The sequence below is a fragment of the Dromiciops gliroides genome, chromosome 1 (assembly GCF_019393635.1).
Source record: "Dromiciops gliroides isolate mDroGli1 chromosome 1, mDroGli1.pri, whole genome shotgun sequence".
In the NCBI taxonomy this organism is placed as follows: domain Eukaryota; kingdom Metazoa; phylum Chordata; class Mammalia; order Microbiotheria; family Microbiotheriidae; genus Dromiciops; species Dromiciops gliroides.
The window spans coordinates 152314487-152333424 of NC_057861.1; the positions used below are offsets into that span (position 1 = coordinate 152314487).

Consider the following 18938-nt stretch of genomic DNA (forward strand, 5'->3'; position numbering starts at 1 on the left):
GTTCATAGGATTATCTATCTGAAACCAGAAGAGACATCAGAGTTAAATCAAGCCTCATCCTCTCCTTTTATGGACATGAAATCAAACTGAGGGACATTAATTTGCCCATGGCCATAAAGGTAATAGTGATCGAGATGGATTTGGAACAAAAGTCCTCCAATTTCATCATTGGGATTCTTCCCACCACTCAGAGTCCTAGTATAAGAAAAGCAATCTCATCTACAAAGCTCCCAGTAAGTGGTCATCAACTCTGTCCTCAAAAACCTTGAATGAATGAGAACTCTTCATTTCCTGAGGTAGCCTATTTCTAGTTTTGAATACCTTTAATTGTTAAGGAAGACTCTTCTTATATAAAATCTAAATATACTTCTGCCCTCTGGGGCCAAATAGAGGAAGTCTAATTGCTCTTAATGATAATAGTTAACCTCTGTGTGTATATAGATATAGAGATATAGAGATATATAGATATACCTATTTATATGTGTATATATGTATGTATATGTGTGTATGTAGATATGTATATGTATGTATGTAGAGAGAGAGAGAGCAAGTGAGCACTTTAAGGTTTGTAAAAGACGTTGCATAAATTACCACATTTGATCCTCACAATAATCCTGTAAAGTCCTAATACTATGCCCATTTTACAGATAAGGAAACTAAGGTTGAGAGAGGTTAAATAACTTTCCCAGTGCCACATAGTTAGAAACTATCTAAGACAAGTTTGGTCAAGTTTTCTTAACTCTGAGTGGAGCATATGTCACCTAGCTACTTCTTACATTGAATAACTTTTCAGATACTTGAAGGCAATTTTCATGTTCCTCTTCCCTCAATATTTCTTTTCTCCGAATGACATATTCATAGTTCTTTCAATGATCACAGGATCCTTCAATGATCTGGTTCCCTGTCTCTTAACATTCTCTAACTCAGGTCCTTCTTAAGTCACATCCATAATGGAATATAATACTCCAGAAGCAGGGCAGAATAATATTTACTCCTACTCCTACTTCTACTGCTGCTGCTGCTGCTGCTCTGCTGCTCTGCTATGACTATTACTACTACTACTACCACCTCCACCACCACCAGCACCATCACCACCACCACCACCACTACTATTACTACTACTGCTGACATTATACTCTGAAGATATCTTGTATATGCCAATTTATGTCCATTTCTCACCCATGAGAACATAAGTTCCTTGGGAATAGAAACCATTTTTTGTTTTTTCTTCATATCCCTACCACTTAGCACAATGAATGCCTGCCACATAGAACATGCTTAATAAAAGCGTGCATGTTTGATTGATATAAAAGCACATCACATTCATTCTCATTAGATCACCACAACAAAACTTAGAAGTATTTACTAAAATTACTTTTATCTCCATTTTATCATGAAGAAATGATCCAGTAAGCACTAGAACCTCTTTGGACTCCATGCCTGAAATACTTTCCACTTTGGTTTGCTATCTATCTGGCAATAGTTTCTAAAGAAGATGCATTAATGATGATAATGCCTATATTTTAATGCAACCCACAGGCTTCTCTCTCTCTTCTCTGGGTACTCCTCTATCACTTACTGTATCCTTCAACTGCCAGGTATTTATTGCCTTGTATTATTAATTATCATTTGCAACCAGATTATAACTTCCTTGAGGATGGAGAAAATAGTTTATACTTCTTGCTTATTACTTGAAACATTTAGAACAATCTGAGCTGAAAATTTAGAATCTGGATCACTCTTCAACCACATAGGTTAAATTCTAGAAAGTTATTATTTGTATAATAGGTTATCATATTGCTTGACTTCTCAATGGGTAGAGGAGGGACTGGAGGGAAGGAGAGAATTTGGAACCGAAAAAATCAGTTTTAAGAGAGAGAATTATGATTAGGTTATTCCAAAACTGTCTCTTGTTTTGAAATCATTTTTAACTGCTATAGTGCAGATAACTGAATATACAGTGATAACTTTAACAAAGCCCAGCTAATGAATTTCATTTTGACTTTGTTTGGCAGTTGGAGTGACAACAGGGAAATGGAACTAAAATAATTGATGAATACCAATGAGTGTAGCCCTGACTACAAAGGGGTCCTAACAACCCCTGTCTTTATATCTTACTCTAATTGGTATATTCAAATGTACCTGAGATCCCACTTACTCTAGATGGGCACAATTTGTAAGAAGCCTATGCTACCTGTCCTTTTCTCTGCATAAAACTAAAGTATCAATATAATCTGCGAAACATTGGAAACTAGTTTGGGTATAGCCCAAGGAGAACCAGTAACCTGAATTGCAATTGAGAAATATGGCTTTTTGTTCCTCTGGACCAAGCCAAAGCAGTGACCCAGTGTGGCAGTGAAGCTGGGTATCACATGTGTTGTATTCTTCTTGATTGAGTTTGCCCATTAAATTAGTCTATATAGTCTCCACAAAGCCTATAGTTACATCCACTGAAGATAAGGCTTTCTTTCTATTGCAGATCTATCTCACTAGCCACCAAGTCATTAGAGGAGTGAGCTCACCTGAAGTTCACTTACTTAGCCCATAGCATACCAATATCCAGGGAATTCTGATGTGAATGGGCACCTTGAACATACACAGCTTTAAGTTAAAAAATGTTTCTGGTTTCCATCAGAGAAAATAAATTCTTTAGATAACTATGACACTATCCAGCAGAAGAAATAAGATGTGATTTTTAAGGGATATGAAGGAATCTATGGGGATAGATAGATAGATAGATAGATAGATAGATAGATAGATAGATAGATAGCTATGCAGACAGATAAAGTATTGAGTAAGCATTTACCATGTGCTAGTCACTGGGCTAAGCACAAGGAATACAAATACAAGCAAAATGAAATAGATTCCCTGTCCTCAAGGTATGGACATTCTTATGGGGAAGACACATAAAAGGTGGCTGAAAATCCTGGGTAAAGTGGAGTAGTCCAAAAAGTCAAGGGCTGAACTGGGATGGAAGTAGCCCTGGCTGGCAAGGGTACTTTCTCAAGTGGAGGTTCTGGGGAGCAACTCACCAATCAGAAGAAATGATCCTATGGGTTAAGGCATGCCAGAGTGAGAAGGCTACTGGGTAGAGAAGGAATCTAGGGAGGCATGAGATAGGCCACATTTGAAGTGAGGAACAAATAAAAAAGAAGTTGGATTCAGTTGAATAAAATGATAACCTTAACGTATGGTATTTACTTTGCTGGGCTATTGTGAAGAAAATTCTTTGCCAAGTATAAGGTATTATATAAATGTTATCTATTACTGTTGCAATAATCAACCTCTTGGGTTTATTGTAAGGAAATCTCTCTTTTTAAAGTACTATATAAATGCAGTTTACTATTTTAAAAAATGATGAGCAGGATGCTATCAGAAAGACATGGAAGGACCTGCATGAGCTGATGCAAAGTGAAATGTACTGTATACAAAATAACAATGAAATTATCTGCTGTGAATGACTTGGTTATTTTCAGCAATGCAATGATCCAAGACAACTCTGAAGGACTTAAGAAAAATGCAATCCATTGACAGAGAAAGAACTGATGGTATCTGAATACAGATTGAAGCATATTTTTTTGTTAGTTCCTTTATCTGAAGTTTTGTTTTTTCTGTTTTCTTTTACAACCTGGCTAAAGTAGAAATGTTTTGCATGACTGCTCATGTATAGCTTATATTGAATTGCTTGAGTTCTTGGGGAGGGGGGACGGAAGATAATTTGGATCACAAAGTTTTTAAAAAATTGATGTAAAAATTTGTATTTTATATGTGACTTGGGAAAATAAAATTCTAAATATAAAATATAAGAAAAAAAGATAACTTTATGCCCTTTGAGTTTTCAGAACAATGAATCCCCATTTACTATCACTGCTGTTTTGAATATGAATTGTGACACTGTGGATCCTTCTGAATGTGTTGTGTATGTTGAATTAACTGCTGAATAATCAGCCCTGTAAAAGTCACATTCATCTTCCTAGTCAAGTTACTGAGATGATAAGCTCTGTCAATGTATGTCAGGGGTATCTGGAATGGAAATAATGTGTTGGAAAGTAGGATCTTATCTTAGAAGTAATGAGTAAAATTATGAAAATATAATCTTTCATATGCTTCATTACTGGTGGCTTGTCATTAAAAAAATGGAACTGGTGTTACAACACTACAAGTATTTTCATAAGACAGATTGTGTTTTCATGCATTCATAATGAAGTACATTCAATCGAATCTCTTTTGAGGGTAGTTTTAATTACATTACATCATTCAATGCAGGGTTGAGAGTTCATTTTGCAAACTGTTCATTCCCTAAACTCCTCCACTTTAAGAGGATCTGGGGAAATGTTAAACTCAACTAATGTAACTATAAGAAATGAAAACCATCAAATGCATATCTTGGGCATGGGGTGACTCAAGTGTTTTGTAAGAGGTTTATGAGAATTTTTATGTTACCTCCAGGTCACTAGTTCAAATGTGGCCCAGGTTGGTAGTGACTAAAATGAGATCTATCTGTTCCTATTTCAGGTCTTAGTCACTGCTGTAAAAAAACAATTGTTTTAAAATTATTGATGACACTAAAAATAGGTAATAGTTAAGCAAACTCAGTGCTTTAGAAATATGAGCTATTCCTATTATTTCTATAAGGAAACAAGAATAACTCAATAAATTTTAGTTAATGGGAACTATTAAAGGAGGAGGAAATCTTTTTCAGACTATTTTCAATATACCACCACAATGTTTCATAAGCTCAGCACAATACATGATAACATTAGAGGCAGCAAGGTACTGCAGTGTGGATAAAGTGCCAGATCTAGAATCAGAAAGACCTAGGTTCACAATCCTGTTTCAGACTGTTATTAGCAGTATGACCCTGGATAAGTCATTTAACCTCTGACTGGCTCAGTTTTCTCAAACATAAAATAGAGAAAATAACAGCATATAACTCCCAAGGTGTTTGTGAGGTTAAAATAAGAAAATATTTGTAAAGCACTTTGCAAAACTTTAAAGGCTATTTAAATACTAGCTATTATACTGTTATTTTTATTATCATTATCATTATTAACCACCTAAATCCAAGCAGTTATCATTTCATATTTTTCTTTTATTAATTACTACAATCTGGAAGAAAGATCTCCCTATGGTACAACATCTTTGTACAACAGTACTAGAGATTACTAAACACATCAAAGTCAGAACATCCCATAAAATCTAACTTACAAAAGGGGAGGCAAAATAATGAGGACAATAAGGTCATAGATTAAGAGCTAACTCCTGTTCCTTTCCCCACTCACAGGATCACCTGTGAATATATTTAGAGTCAATATGTACTTCATGGGCCAACTAGTTCACCTCTGCTTTACAGATAAGGAAACTAAGGACCAGAGAGATTATGTGTATCTAGAGGAGGCTTCTAACCCAGGATCTAAATTGAAAGAGTTGGACGACATGTCTTATGCTATCCATTTTGGCTCTAAATGTCAAAGCCCAGGATTCCAAGGCCCTCTGACCCTCAATCCAACAGCACTTCTTCCATAATACCTTACTGCTTCTCTACCATCAGCAAACTGGTGTTCTTCTTATAGATGAATAGGCAAAGGAAGGCCAGGAATTTGTTAAACTTAGTCCCTAAAACAAGACATTTTGCATATGTTGACTCTCACAACATCTCTGTGGAGTAGGCACTATTATTAGCCCCATTTTACAGATGAGGAAACTGAGGCAGCCAGGGGTTAAGTGACTTACCCAGGGTTAGACAGCTCATAAGTATCTGAGGCAAGATTTGAACTTGTCTTCCTAACTCCAAGTCCCATTCTTCATTCATTGTTTTACATTATACCTTGGTGTTGTAGCATACTTGCTGATTTTCCCAGATTCACTTATGTAAAATATATTTTTACTTTTTTAAAGCTAAGTTTTACAAGATCTTGATTATTTCCTAAGTGTTCATATACCATTTCCTTTTTAAATATGAATTTCCCTTTGAAGAAAAGATAAAAAGGTAGTTCATCTGCAGTATCAGATCATCATTGGTTTGCTCTTGAATTTAATAATGGGCCACTACTGATTTTTGTTATACATTTTCCCCTTAAATATTAAAGTCTCTTCTTAATCATCTTCATAGCTAAGCTTACATGACTGGCCTCATGTTTTCCCAGATGGCTATGACACTTTTTAGAGATGAATCTGTGACTCCCTTTTAATTTTCAATATGCAATTTCTCTTATTTGTTCTCCTCCCTTTAGGATTTTTCTTTCTTTCTTGAGGATAGGAATAATATTCCAGTAGAACAAATCCAAGAAGTACTCATTGGGATCCACTTTTCACCACTGGAGATATTCTGTTTCCTAACGACCATATTATTTTTTTTCCCTAGTATATACAAATGTTCATGAGTATAATCATTTTCTCATGATTACTCACCTTTACATCTCAACACTTTTTCTCATGATTGAGATTGAAAACATATGTCAGATTTGTAAGGCTCCATAAAAATTTACTTCTCTACACACTTACTAATTATATTGAACTCTATTTGTCTTGCAGGAGCTCATCAAAGGAGACCTGTCCCATAGCAAGAATGAGAGATAAACAGATGACCAATTTGACTAATCTACTTGTACTCCAAAGATATCAAAAGAACAAAATAAAAGCTTTCTCATAAAGGTGGGTTGGGTTCCTCACAATAACCCAGTGAGGTTAGTGTTATTATTATCCTCAATTTACAGAGAAGGAAACCGAGGCAGACAAGAAAAGTGGCTTTCCCAGAGTTACACAGCAAGTAACTGTCTGAGACTAGAACTTGGATCTTCCTGACTGCAGACCCAACATTCCGTGCCACCTAACTGCCTTTGGAACCAGTTACAGAGGGTTCACATATATACTTCTATCACACTTTATCCTGATTTTCCCAGAAGTAGCCTCCTAATGTTCTCCACATGGAGAAGTCATCTGGGGCACTCTTCACATGCCAGACCCTGATTGTACTAAAATGCCTAAAATGTCACAACATAGCCAATAACTCTTTTTACAAAAATTAAAAAAAGTTTCGACTTAATATATAATGGGTTTTTAAGACTTCCTCTATTTGCAGAGATACATCTCCAGAAACCCCTTTCCTCAAAAGCCCTTTACAAAAGTCTATATGGGGACTTTTGTCATGACATAGATACACAGCTCATATTCTAAAATGAAAGCCAACCATAAAATATGATGTGTTGTACAGAAATTCACAAACATTTTTACAGGAAAATATCTATCCAGAAAGGAAAAAAAATTACAATTTTGTGTAGCCTTAGAGGACTACAATTTGTTGACACACAGAATCTTTCTTTGGGCCTGAAATATTTTAAATGGGACCAAATAAAAAAAATTCTGATAACATTCCCTCCCCATCCCCTCTCCAGAGCTGAGTTTTCCCCTAACTTCTCTTTGAGAGATTGAGCATAAAAAGTGGTTTAGCCTCAGATCACAGTAGTATTTACTATATCAAGGGATTATACAACAAAGAAGGTATTATTTGTGCTTGTTAACTGTCTATCCTTTCCCTCCGCATTTGAACCTCTGTGTGAGATACAGGAGTTAGAATGACTGGGGACCACAGTGAGAGGCACAGATAGCATGACCAGTGTGGTCCAGTAGCAACCCAGGTCAAAAAGTTACCTTGATTCTGTGGTAAAAATTATTTGTGGTAAAGAGCAATATCAGAAGTTTTAGCTGAATCATTTGAGAGATTGCGCATGCTAATGAAGCGGCTTTTAACGCAAGAATGCGAGGAACTTCTGGGATGCCAATTTAAAAGTGAGGATGGGAATGGAAGTTTGCTCTCACTGGCTGTTAAACTTAGCTGTAGTGTGCTCTGGAGAGAGGAGTTCAGAGGCACGTGGTTGGTGTTTGAGCTTGGATGTGCTGGTTCTCGGCCTGGCAAACAGTTTGGGATTCAGTGAGTTTTATAAAGGAAAATCCTAAATTCCTTTAAACCAGCTTAATCTCTGGGATCGAATAGACTAAGCTTACATCTAAGACCATTCATCTGTATTTCTACTTCCCTATTTCCCTAATTGGTTTCACCTTTTCTTGTCTAATTTCCAAGCAATAAAAACTAATGCCTCACAGATTAAAGCTCAGAGGCTCCTTTTTCTTATTGGTCTGGTAGATATATATAAAAGGGAAAGGTTAAAGGGGGAGATTAATGCTCCATATATCCAATTTTGTATCTCACAATTCTCATTTGTCTTTCAGGGGTTGAACTCTCACTTTCTTTTCAATACATCAGATGAAAAGTGAATGCCCCTCCTCATTTCCTCATGAGCTTTTTAAGAGTGTGCCATCAGGATTTCCCCAGCCATATCAAGAGATTTAAGTGGGAACAGGGAGAAATACTAGGAGAAAGATGGTGGCAACTGTCTCCATATAAGAGTCGAGTTTCCTTTAAACTTCAGTCTATTTACAATAAACTATTTGAGCAAAACATACTATCAGAATGTAGAAATGATGTGGGAAGTGGCCTGAGAAAGTGGAATTCCCTAAGATGTTGGCACTCAAAGTCTGAAATAGATAGCAGATTCATATTTCAATATTTAATGAAAATCTTATTTTTTTTAGCAAGGCAATTGGGGTTAAGTGACTTTTCCAAGGTCACACAGCTAGTAAGTATTAAGTGTCTGAGGCCGGATTTGAACTCAGGTACTCCTGACTCCAGGGCCGGTGCTCTATCCACTGTGCCACCTAGCTTCCCTGAAAATCTTATTTTATATGAGACAAGAAACCCAAGTGACAAAGGGTTAAATCACCAGGTACTTCAGAGCAAGTGCATGAAATTCACAGAGACATTTGGGGACACAGGGACAACCACTTAGCTTGCTCAGGCTTCCAGATCTGCTATAAAGTGACTTTTGCCAAGGTGCCTACATAAGAAAAAAAGAGTCTCAGATATTTGTCAGCTTTGAGTACCACCCATTAGCTAGTTAAATATGGTACTCTGGCTAATTTAAATTCCCTTGACTATATAACTATATAACCCTTAACTATAATCTACCCACTGACTGCTGTATCTCTGTATGGAGAGGGGAGCAGCAATGAGCTCAAAAGTCACATATGAAAATCAATTCCTCAATCAAAGTTATCCAGTCTTGGGGCAGCTAGATGGTACAGTGGTTAAAGCACCGGCCCTGGATTCAGGAGTACCTGAGTTCAAATCCGACCTCAGACACTTGACATTTACTAGCTGTGTGACCTGGGCAAGTCACTTAACCCCCATTGCCTGGGGAAAAAAAAAAGTTATCCAGTCTCAAAAGGGTTAGACAAGGGAAAGAATCAATATGCCAGGGCAGCTAGGTGGTGCAGTGGATAAAGCACCGGCCTTGGATTCAGGAGGACCTGAGTTCAAATCCGACCTCAGACACTTGACACTTACTAGCTGTGTCACACTTAACCCTCATTTCCCTGCAAAAAAAAAAAAAAAAAAAAAAGAATCAATATGCCATTCAAATTCATACAGAAAGCACAATTTACCTTCATTGGAGGAGTAAAAATTACACTATCTATCCCTGAGGATAGAATGCATCTTCCACATAATGTACATTCCTTGTCATTAGCAAGTATTTCCAAGATTACTGGGTAATGTGCTACAGTTCGCTGATACAATGGATCCTCCTCACTTATCTCATTCATAATAAATCTTGCTGCAATTTCCTATAAGATTTAAAGAAGAATCAAGCTCTATAGATTATTTTCACATAACCACATTTTTAAACTAAATTTCATTATAACACAAAAGGCAATTTGGTTTAATCAAAAGCTTACAAGTGAATTAAAGGGGCAACTAGGTGGCATGGTGGCACAGTGGATAGAGAGCACTGGCCCTGAAGTCAGTAGTACCTGAGTTTAAATCTGGCCTCAGACACTTAACACTTACTAGCTGTGTGACCCTGGGGAAGTCACTTAACCCCAATTGCTTCACACACACACACACACACACAAAAAAAAAAAACCCACACACAAAAAAACAAGTGAATTAAAATTGTGAAATCTTAGTAAAGAAACTGAAGGCCTTAGAAGATGGGATATTTTTGTCATTTGCTGATAAAAGGCATGGGTTTCAGAAGAAGACAGCTTTGGGAAGTAAATAGTTGGGTGAGAAGATAGTGTCTGAGAATGAAATTTGGATTTATGGATGGATTATTGTTTAAACAAGGGGGAAAAGCTGCTATATTCACAAAGATAGATACTATCAGAGTAACTATAAGATAAAAAGGAAGAATGGCAATAGATACATCCAAGAGATTAATAGGAGCTAGGATCCAAGAAAGGAGCTAAAACTTTAAATCCAATGGCCTCAGATATCTGTAAATGAATGAACAAAATATGGCTGACAACTAGTGCTTCTATCTCAGAACCAAATTTGATGTCAGTACATTATCTCAGATGGAATGTTATAGAGGGGACTCATGCTTCAGATTGGGAGTGAACTAGATAACATATGAGTTACCTTCCAAATCAAAGATTCTGGGCTTCTATTCATTATTGTTTAAACAACGGATTTAGCAACTAATCACATACTACCTTGAACTTTCCCTGAAATATATTGTTACTTGAATCTATCAAACAGTAAATTTATTGAATACCTACTATGTGCCAGGTACTATGCTAAATTCTGAGGATACAGAAAGAGACAAAAGACAGTTTCTGCTCTCGAGGAGTTTACAATCTAATGGGAGAAACAGCATGAAAACAAATATATACAAAGTAGCTATACACAGGACAAATAGGAAATAGTAGAGGGAAGATATTAGAATTAAGAGGAGTTGGAGAAGGCTTCCAGTAAAGGATAGGATGTTAGTTGGGGCTTAAAGGAAGCACAGATATCCACTGATCAGAGTTGGGGTGGGGGGAGGGGGAACATTGCAGGCATGGGAAACAGCCAGAGAATGCCTAGAGCTGAAAGATGGAGTGTGTATTTTTTTGTGAAACAGCCAAGGGGTCAATGTAACTGGATGAAAGAGTATGTGGTGGGAAGCAGTAAGATGTAAAAAGTTAGGAGGGGGCTAGGTTATGGGGGGTTTTAATACCAATTTCATACTTAATCCTTGAGGCAATAGAAAATCACTGGAGGGATGGTATGTGTAGATATACAGATAGACATATATGTATATACATACACATATATGTTAATATCTCCTAAATTAGGATGGAAGTTGTTTCTGTTTGAGAGTCATACCTTATACTTCATGCCTTATAAATGCTTTCAGTATTAACTGAGTTGAGTGATAGCAAATGGGCAAATAAAAGACTGCAGCTGTTGACAATAACCATGGCATACACAAATTATAGCAACCTAGGCACTGTGTCATGTGCACTAAGTATGCATATGAGTGTAACAAACTCCAAGCAAAAACATTCAATTTTCCCACTACCATTTCGTGGAGTATTTACAATCTACAAATTTCTCTCTGCTGTTCTACCCTACATACACACAATTTTTTGTGGGTTTTTTTGGTTTTTTGTTTTGTTTTTACTGGGTAATGAGGATTAAGTAACTTGCCCAGGGTCACACAACTAGTAAGTGTCAAGTGTCTGAGACTGGATTTGAACTCAGGTCCTCCTGAATCCAGGACCAGTGCTTTATCCACTGCGCTACCTAGCTGCCCCCCATCAGAAATACTTGTTGCAAACTTTTCCCCCAGTTTTCTGCTTTCCTTATAATTTTGGTTGCATTGGTTTTGTTTGTACAAAATATTTCTTAATTTGATATAATCAAAATTATCTATTTTACATTTTTTATTGCTCTGTATATCTTCTTTGGTCCTAAATTCTTCCTCTGTCCATAAATCTGACAGATATGCTCTATTAATTTGTTTATGGTATTACCCTTTATGTGCAAATCATGTACCCTTTCTGACTTTATCTTAGTATACAGTGTGAGATGTTGGTCTATAGTTAGTTTCTGCCATATTATTTTCCAGTTTTCCCAACATTTTCTTTCAAATAATGAGCTTTTGTTCCAAAAGCTTAGATCTTTGGGTTTATCCTATACTGGATTTCTATAGTCATTTACTATGGTGTAATTTGTACCTGTTCTGTTCCACTGATATACCTCTCTATGTCTTAGCCAGTACCAGATTGTTTTGATAATTACCACTTTATAACACAGTTTGAGATCTAGTACTGATGACCACCTTCTTTTGCATTTCCATTGCCTGTTTTAAACACAAGACTTTTTTTTATTTATCCCAGATGAATTTCGTGAATTTCCTGAACCTTTTGAAGTCTGAAATAATCATTAAGGCATTTCAAGAAGTTGGTAGCCACTCAGTTTTTGGCAGAGAGAGATCGAGCAGACATCTGGATAATTAAAGTCACTCATCACTACTATATTATGCCTCTTTACCAAGCTTTTGATCTGTTTCCTGGATTCTTCAACTATTTCCTCTCTCTCTCCAGGTGATCCATAGTTATAATCTGATGATAAAATATTATTTGTTCCTCCACCAAACCTTCACCCAAGTGCTCTCCACTATGTTTCGTCCATCTGTTTCTTTGATTAGTTTATTGGTGTGTCTTCTTAATATACAACTTTACCCACATCCTTCTTACTTATATTAATCCTGTTTGTTTCGAGTGAGGTATATTCATTCAGAGCCATATTCCACTTTCATCCCATCAAGAATCAGTGACAGCTAGGAAGTCAAAACCTGCCCAAATCCAAATATTTAGGTTAGGGGTCTAAAAGTTCTGATGTTTGTTGCCCAATTTGGGGGCATGTGTATATAGGAAATGGAGATATAAATTAAAATGGAGCACACTGCTTTCATTGTTGGGTACTTTCTTGAATTTCATCTCCTTTGAACTTCATGGTATATTATTTTCTCCTGTCATTCTTACTATTCTTAATGCTGTCTAGCTGGGTAGATATGCATAAGCAGCTTTCTCCCTCAATCTTTGAAATTTAAAGCCCTTTTGATTAAGGGTTTAAAGCCCTTAGTGTAAGACCCCAAGTAAATGCATTCTTGCATTCTCCTTTAGACATATTCCATTTCAATCAGGAGTCTGTCATTCCTATGTTTTAAGCCATGGTCTAGAAATTCAAATCCCATTCTCAGAAACCATCTTTAATCTTAGCCACATGTTTACTTCCTAAATCACTTTTCCTTCTTCTGCTTCTCTTGTCTGAAATTCATAGCAGTGAGGAAAACACAACCTATGCCCCTTTGTTCTTCAATTGCTTGCTTGACACTTCATCTTCACAATACTTCCTAGGTTCATTTTGGTTGTGTCATTTGTGAACACATGAATCACCACAAGTGGGCACTAGTCATATAATTTGACATGTCTTGAGAGGTCCTCTGCTATTTATTGAACATATGCCCTGGGATGGCAACAGGCCTCTACATTATTGTCATCAAGTTGACAAATAGCTGCTTCTCTACCCCTCAACTGGGAGTCATCAATATACCACTCTTTTTCCTCTGACCTTTGCTTAACAGCTTTTGTGGCTCTACTTTATCAAGCATTGGAGGATAGACAGATTCCTACTCAAAGTATGGAGCTCTTTTCTTTAAAGAATGGCTTCAGATTTGTTCTTTATTTCCAGCTGTGTAGTTGTTCTTTCCTTTCTCTTTCTCATCTCCATGGCATTCTTCTATTCTCCAATCTCCTGAGAGGGGTCAAGCTCTCTCTCTGCCAACTTCAGATCTATTACCTTTCCTTCCATTGAAGTCTCACTTCCATTTTTTTTGTTTGTTTTTTTTAGTGAGGCAATTGGGGTTAAGTGACTTGCCCAGGGTCACACAGCCAGTAAGTGTTAAGTGACTGAGGCCGGATTTGAACTCAGATACTCCTGACTCCAGGGCCTGTGCTCTATCCACTGCGCCACCTAGCTGCCCCTCACTTCCATTTTTAAGGAATATTTCATTGTTCTTGACAATCTGGAGTGTGGAAAGACATTCCTTAAATTCTTCACCTTCTCTTTTGGAAGGGGACCAGTCTTGGAACATAGATAACATACCTTTTTCAAAAATCCACCATTCATCCTCTGCCCTCTTCTTGTGTATCTTCAAAAGAAATCTCTTTCTTACTACTAGTTCTTTATTATCTACCTAAAAATATGTTCAGGTCTCCCCAACCATCTACCCTCCCCCCAAAAAATCCTTCTCAATCTTTATATCACACTTAGGTACAGTTCCATCCTCTCTCCCTTTTCTCTCTCTTTATTCTCTCTCTCTCTATTCTCTATTTCCCTCCTCTCTCTCTCTCTCTCTCTCTCTCTCTCTCTCTCTCTCTCTCTCTCTCTCCTCTCTCTCCTTCTCCCTCTCCTCCACTGGTAAGCTTCCTGAAAAAGTTGTGTATCTATAACTAAGTATACTTCCTTACTTCCCTTCAAGGTCCCCCTCATTTTTTCTTCAGCAACCACTTTCTCCTTATTGGTGAGAATCAAATCAAGAATAATCTTTTCCCTTATGGCTTCCTCTGACTTTAGAAGGAGGAAATTATCATGAAGGCAAACTCAGAAATTTCTTTAGGTATAGAGACAATGCTAGTAGAGTGTGTGTGTGTGTGTGTGTGTGTGTGTGTGTGTGTGTGTGTGTGCTCATTTATTTCAATTCTGTCCAACTCTTCATGACTCCATTTGGGGTTTTCTTGGCAAAGATACTGGAGTGGTTTATCATTTCCTTCTCCAGTTCATTTGCCAGATGAGGCTCAGGAAAATAGGGTTAAATGATTTGCCCAGGGCCATACAGCTAATAAATGTCTGAGGTGAGATTTGAACTCATGTCTTCCTGATTCAGGCCTGGCACTCTATCCAGTGTCCCCTAGTTGTAGACATTCAGATAATTCAAGTCCTCCATTCTTAATTTGCTATAATCAGTGCCAGGCTTATAACCTGTTTTCTAAACACTTCATCTATTGCCTCCTTCAGCCCAAGTAATCTATAGAATATCCCAAATGAAATATTGCTTCCATAAGAATGTCTAAGGATTTTGTCTTAGTCTCTCCTGGTCTGTAGCTCTGCTTCCCTATAAATATTACCCCTATGTGATATGGGAATAGTACTGATGTATAATCAGTGTCATGATTACTCACAATGTGCTTTACACCATTTAATCAAACACAACAATACCTCTACTATCAAAGAGTTTATAAACAACCGTGAAAATTGTTTTCCCACTCAGAAAAAATAGGGCCTTGGGGATATGAGTGAGAAATTGCCAAGAAGTCTTTCCAGGTTTGTTGATCATTTCTGATATCATGGATGTAGGCCCAGTAATCTTTCAAAATCTTGACTGTAATAGTTCGATGGTATTAATAATATTTTTGTATATACTATAGGAAATAACCACTCCCAGGGGCCACATCAATCAATAAATCAATAGAGATTCATGAAATATAATATGTGCCCTGTATTGTTGTTGGCTCAAAAGAGACACACATGGTGACCTGGAAAAGGTCACTGAGACACCATTCCACTGCAACTGCAAGAGCTAACTAGGGTTTAAGCATATACTCACAAAGCCTTGAAGTTGCTGAAAGAGTTGTTAAAGACCATAGAATTCATTTATTACAAATGAGGAAACCAAAGATTAGAGAGGTTAAGTTATTTCTTCCCCCCACCCCCAGATCACACAGGTTGGTCTCCCTGACCAGAGTCCAAGTCTATCTTAAGCCATTCATCTCTATGAAATAACAATGAATTCAGGATAGAGGTAACATCAAAAATCAAGCTATCTTAGATAATTAATGGTATTAACTCAATACTATCTCCATGGATTCCACCATAACCCTCTTCAAAGAGAAAGACTATACTATTTGGGGGGGGGGGGCAGTAGGGCAATGAGGGTTAAGTGACTTGCCCAGGGTCACACAACTAGTAAGTGTCAAGTGTCTGAGGCCAGATTTGAACTCAAGTCCTCCTGAATCCAGGGCCGGCACTTTACCCACAGCACCACCTAGCTGCCCCTTGAGAAAGACTATACTATTGCAATTAATTACCAATAGGTTGTGAAATGGAAAGGGAGTGGTAGAAGTCAAGGGTTCTTAACTTGGGATCCATTAATTTTTTTTAATGTTTTGTTAATGATATTTCAATATAATTGGTTTCCTTTGTAATCTTATGTGTTTTTAATGCACTTAAAGACATTATTCTGATCCATAGCCTTCATCAGACTGTGAAAGGGATCCACGATATAAAAATGGCAAATGGTGGAAGGGAAAGAAAAAAATGGGGGAAACAGATTTTTAGGGAAGAGTAAAAAAAAATCAAGCATCTCCAAATTATTATTAAGGTGATATTCTCAGTGATAATATTAACCACACTTATTATGTGGCTGCAGCTACATCTCTATGAGCAAACTGAAGGGAAGAAAACAAATTTTTGCCTGGATTGACTAAGTTCACCCACTTTGGTTTCTTTGGGTGGAAATCAATCCGGATGCAAATGTCCCACAAATACCACATGCCATTTTAATAATGTAAGGGTTGGTTTGTTCAGGGATTTTTCCCCCTAAGGTGGAAATCTTCCAACATGATTAATGTAGCACAGATCATGTTATGCTAGGAATCCTTGGTTATATGCAAGAAGCACTTCATTCATTTCCCAAGGTCAAACTTAAGCAATTAAAAAAACAATAACGACAAAAAATCTAACAGGGGAGGGGATGTGGGGAGGAGGAAAGAGGCAATACCCACAGCAGACCATTTTGGGTTTATGCAACTAAAGTCTCTAGAGCTCCTCATAGGATCTGCTTCATTTCCATTTCCCTATTCCCCACTGCCTTAGCCCTTCCAGGGAGCCATCTTCTGAGAAAACCGCCTTTGTACAGCAAAGCAAGGGTCACTGGATTCCATAGCCCTTTAAGAATAAGTGACTCCAGTACACAATCCTTCAATAGCATAGCCTTCTACCCATATAAAATCACTTCTAAATAGTCGCATGGTTGAGGTCATCCTTTTTGAATGAGATGCCCTTTCCCACCAATATTACCAGGTCTCTCTTGGGAAACAACCGAGTTAAAGGATTACAGTCACCCTGTATTTAACCACTTACATATATAGTATTGCTAGAGGGGTTGCCAAGATGACCTTTTAGCTATGAGAGCTCAGTGGATAGCTTGCTCTATAAACTTGGATCAGATCGGATGGCAATTAAGAGTTCCTGAAGGATTCACCCTAAAACAGCAGATGTTGGAGGAATTTGCTACACTATTGGGGACCAATAAATAGGTCACAAGTGGACACAGAGTTCACTTTTTCCACTTTTGATTTCTGAAACAAAACATTTCTACTGCACTCTGTGTGTCTCTTCATAAGTCTTACATCACCTATTATTCATATTATTCTACAACTTATAGCTGCCAACTTGTTACTATGGGAGGAGAACATATACTGATACACCATATACTGTTAGAAACTTAATTAACATTTATGGGTTGGAAAGGAAACTGAAAGATTCTTACAAAAAGTAAGACATGGTTGGGCCTGATCCAGTGATATATAAGTTACACTTGGGAAAGAAAAGGAAAAGGAAATCTCTTCACCTATTAAAGTTCCATGAAATGGGGTCAGAGTGTGGAATTTACCTAATTCTAGAAAAAAAAAGAGTTTGCACAATGGGCTCCAAAAGTCAATGAGTCTTCACCAGGCAAACAATTAACTTCTTTTTAATAATTAAATTGTCCATTGGATCAAGGATAATACCAGTGTGGGGAGAGAGTGGATAGTGTTGTATAGTGAAAAGTACCATTGTATTTAGAGTCTGAGGAAGGCCCTGAGTTCAAATCCCACCTCTTCCAATGCCTACTTCTGTGATTGAGTAACTCCTTTCATCTCCTTTGGCTGTACTTTCTCATCTTTAGAATGAAGAGTTTAGGTTACATTGCCCATAAGTTTCCTTCCAGTTTTAAAACTATGATCTTATATTACAGGGTAGTAGATTTGTTCTCAATATAAGGAAAAATTTCTTAACAATTAGAGCTGCCCAAAATTGCAAGGAGCTAACTTATGAAGTAGTATTGTATTCAAAATTCAGTTAAATTCAATAGCCATTTGTCAAGGGCATAATATTTGCAGGGCACTATGATAGGTACTTGGAATACAAAGACAAAAATACAATTGTCCCTACTCTCAATGAACTAACACTTGACTTGGGGGACTCAACTTGTATGCAAATAAATATAATGAATGTGGAGGAGGAGGAGGAAAGCATAACAATAATAATAGGGTAGCATTCATATATCAAATTAAGATTTGCGAAGTGCTTTACAAATAGTATCTCATTTTATCTTCACAACCACCCTTGGAGGTGGGTGGTATTAATATCCTCACTTTACAGATGAGGAAACTAATGCAAAGCTTAAGTGACTTGGCCAGGGTCACACAGTTAGTAAGTATATTAGGTCAGATTTGAACTCGGTTCTTTTTGACTCTCAGTCTAGCATTCTATTCACTAAGCCATCTGACTGTCTCTGAACACCTCAAGAATCAGGTATTCTGAGAAGGTGGCACCTGAATAGAGCTTCAACGGAAAATAAGAGTTCTGAGATACAGAGATGAAGAGGGACGCCATTCTAGATAGGGGGAACAACTCCTGCAGATAAAGTCAGTCATGAGATTGCATGCCAAGCTTGGAGAATAACAAATATTGCAGTGGAGTATATGAAAGAGAATAATGTGAAATAAAACTGGGTAGGGAAGATGGAGTCAGGTTGTAGAAGGAGAGAGAAAAGTCATGGAAGACTCCAAGATCACTGACCTGAAGAGTCAAAGAAAGATGGTACCCTCTACAGAACATGAGAAATGTGAAGGACAGTGTGGGAATTTATTGTGATTTGGGGACCCTGCCTTTGGGCTGAGATTAAAAAGCCTTAGGCTCTCAGGGTTTTTTTCTGTGTAAGAGGATTGGGTTCCTCCCCCTCCACTTCAGCTGAGCTGAAAAGCCCCATGGGCCTTAAGAAACA

The 18938-nt window shown here is 37.4% G+C and overlaps 1 protein-coding gene across 1 annotated transcript in view; it reads right to left on the bottom strand.

The window, feature by feature from the left end:
- Positions 1–2608: 2608 nt before the first annotated feature.
- The window catches only part of LRRC69 (leucine rich repeat containing 69), a 111546-nt gene continuing 95216 nt past the window's right edge, over positions 2609–18938 (bottom strand). Inside the window, exons 8-9 of the mRNA XM_043982593.1 lie at positions 9502–9681; positions 2609–2665 (exon numbers count right to left, since the gene is read on the bottom strand). Coding sequence (XP_043838528.1) covers positions 2609–2665; positions 9502–9681 — 237 coding nt within the window. The remainder of the gene's footprint in view (positions 2666–9501; positions 9682–18938) is intronic.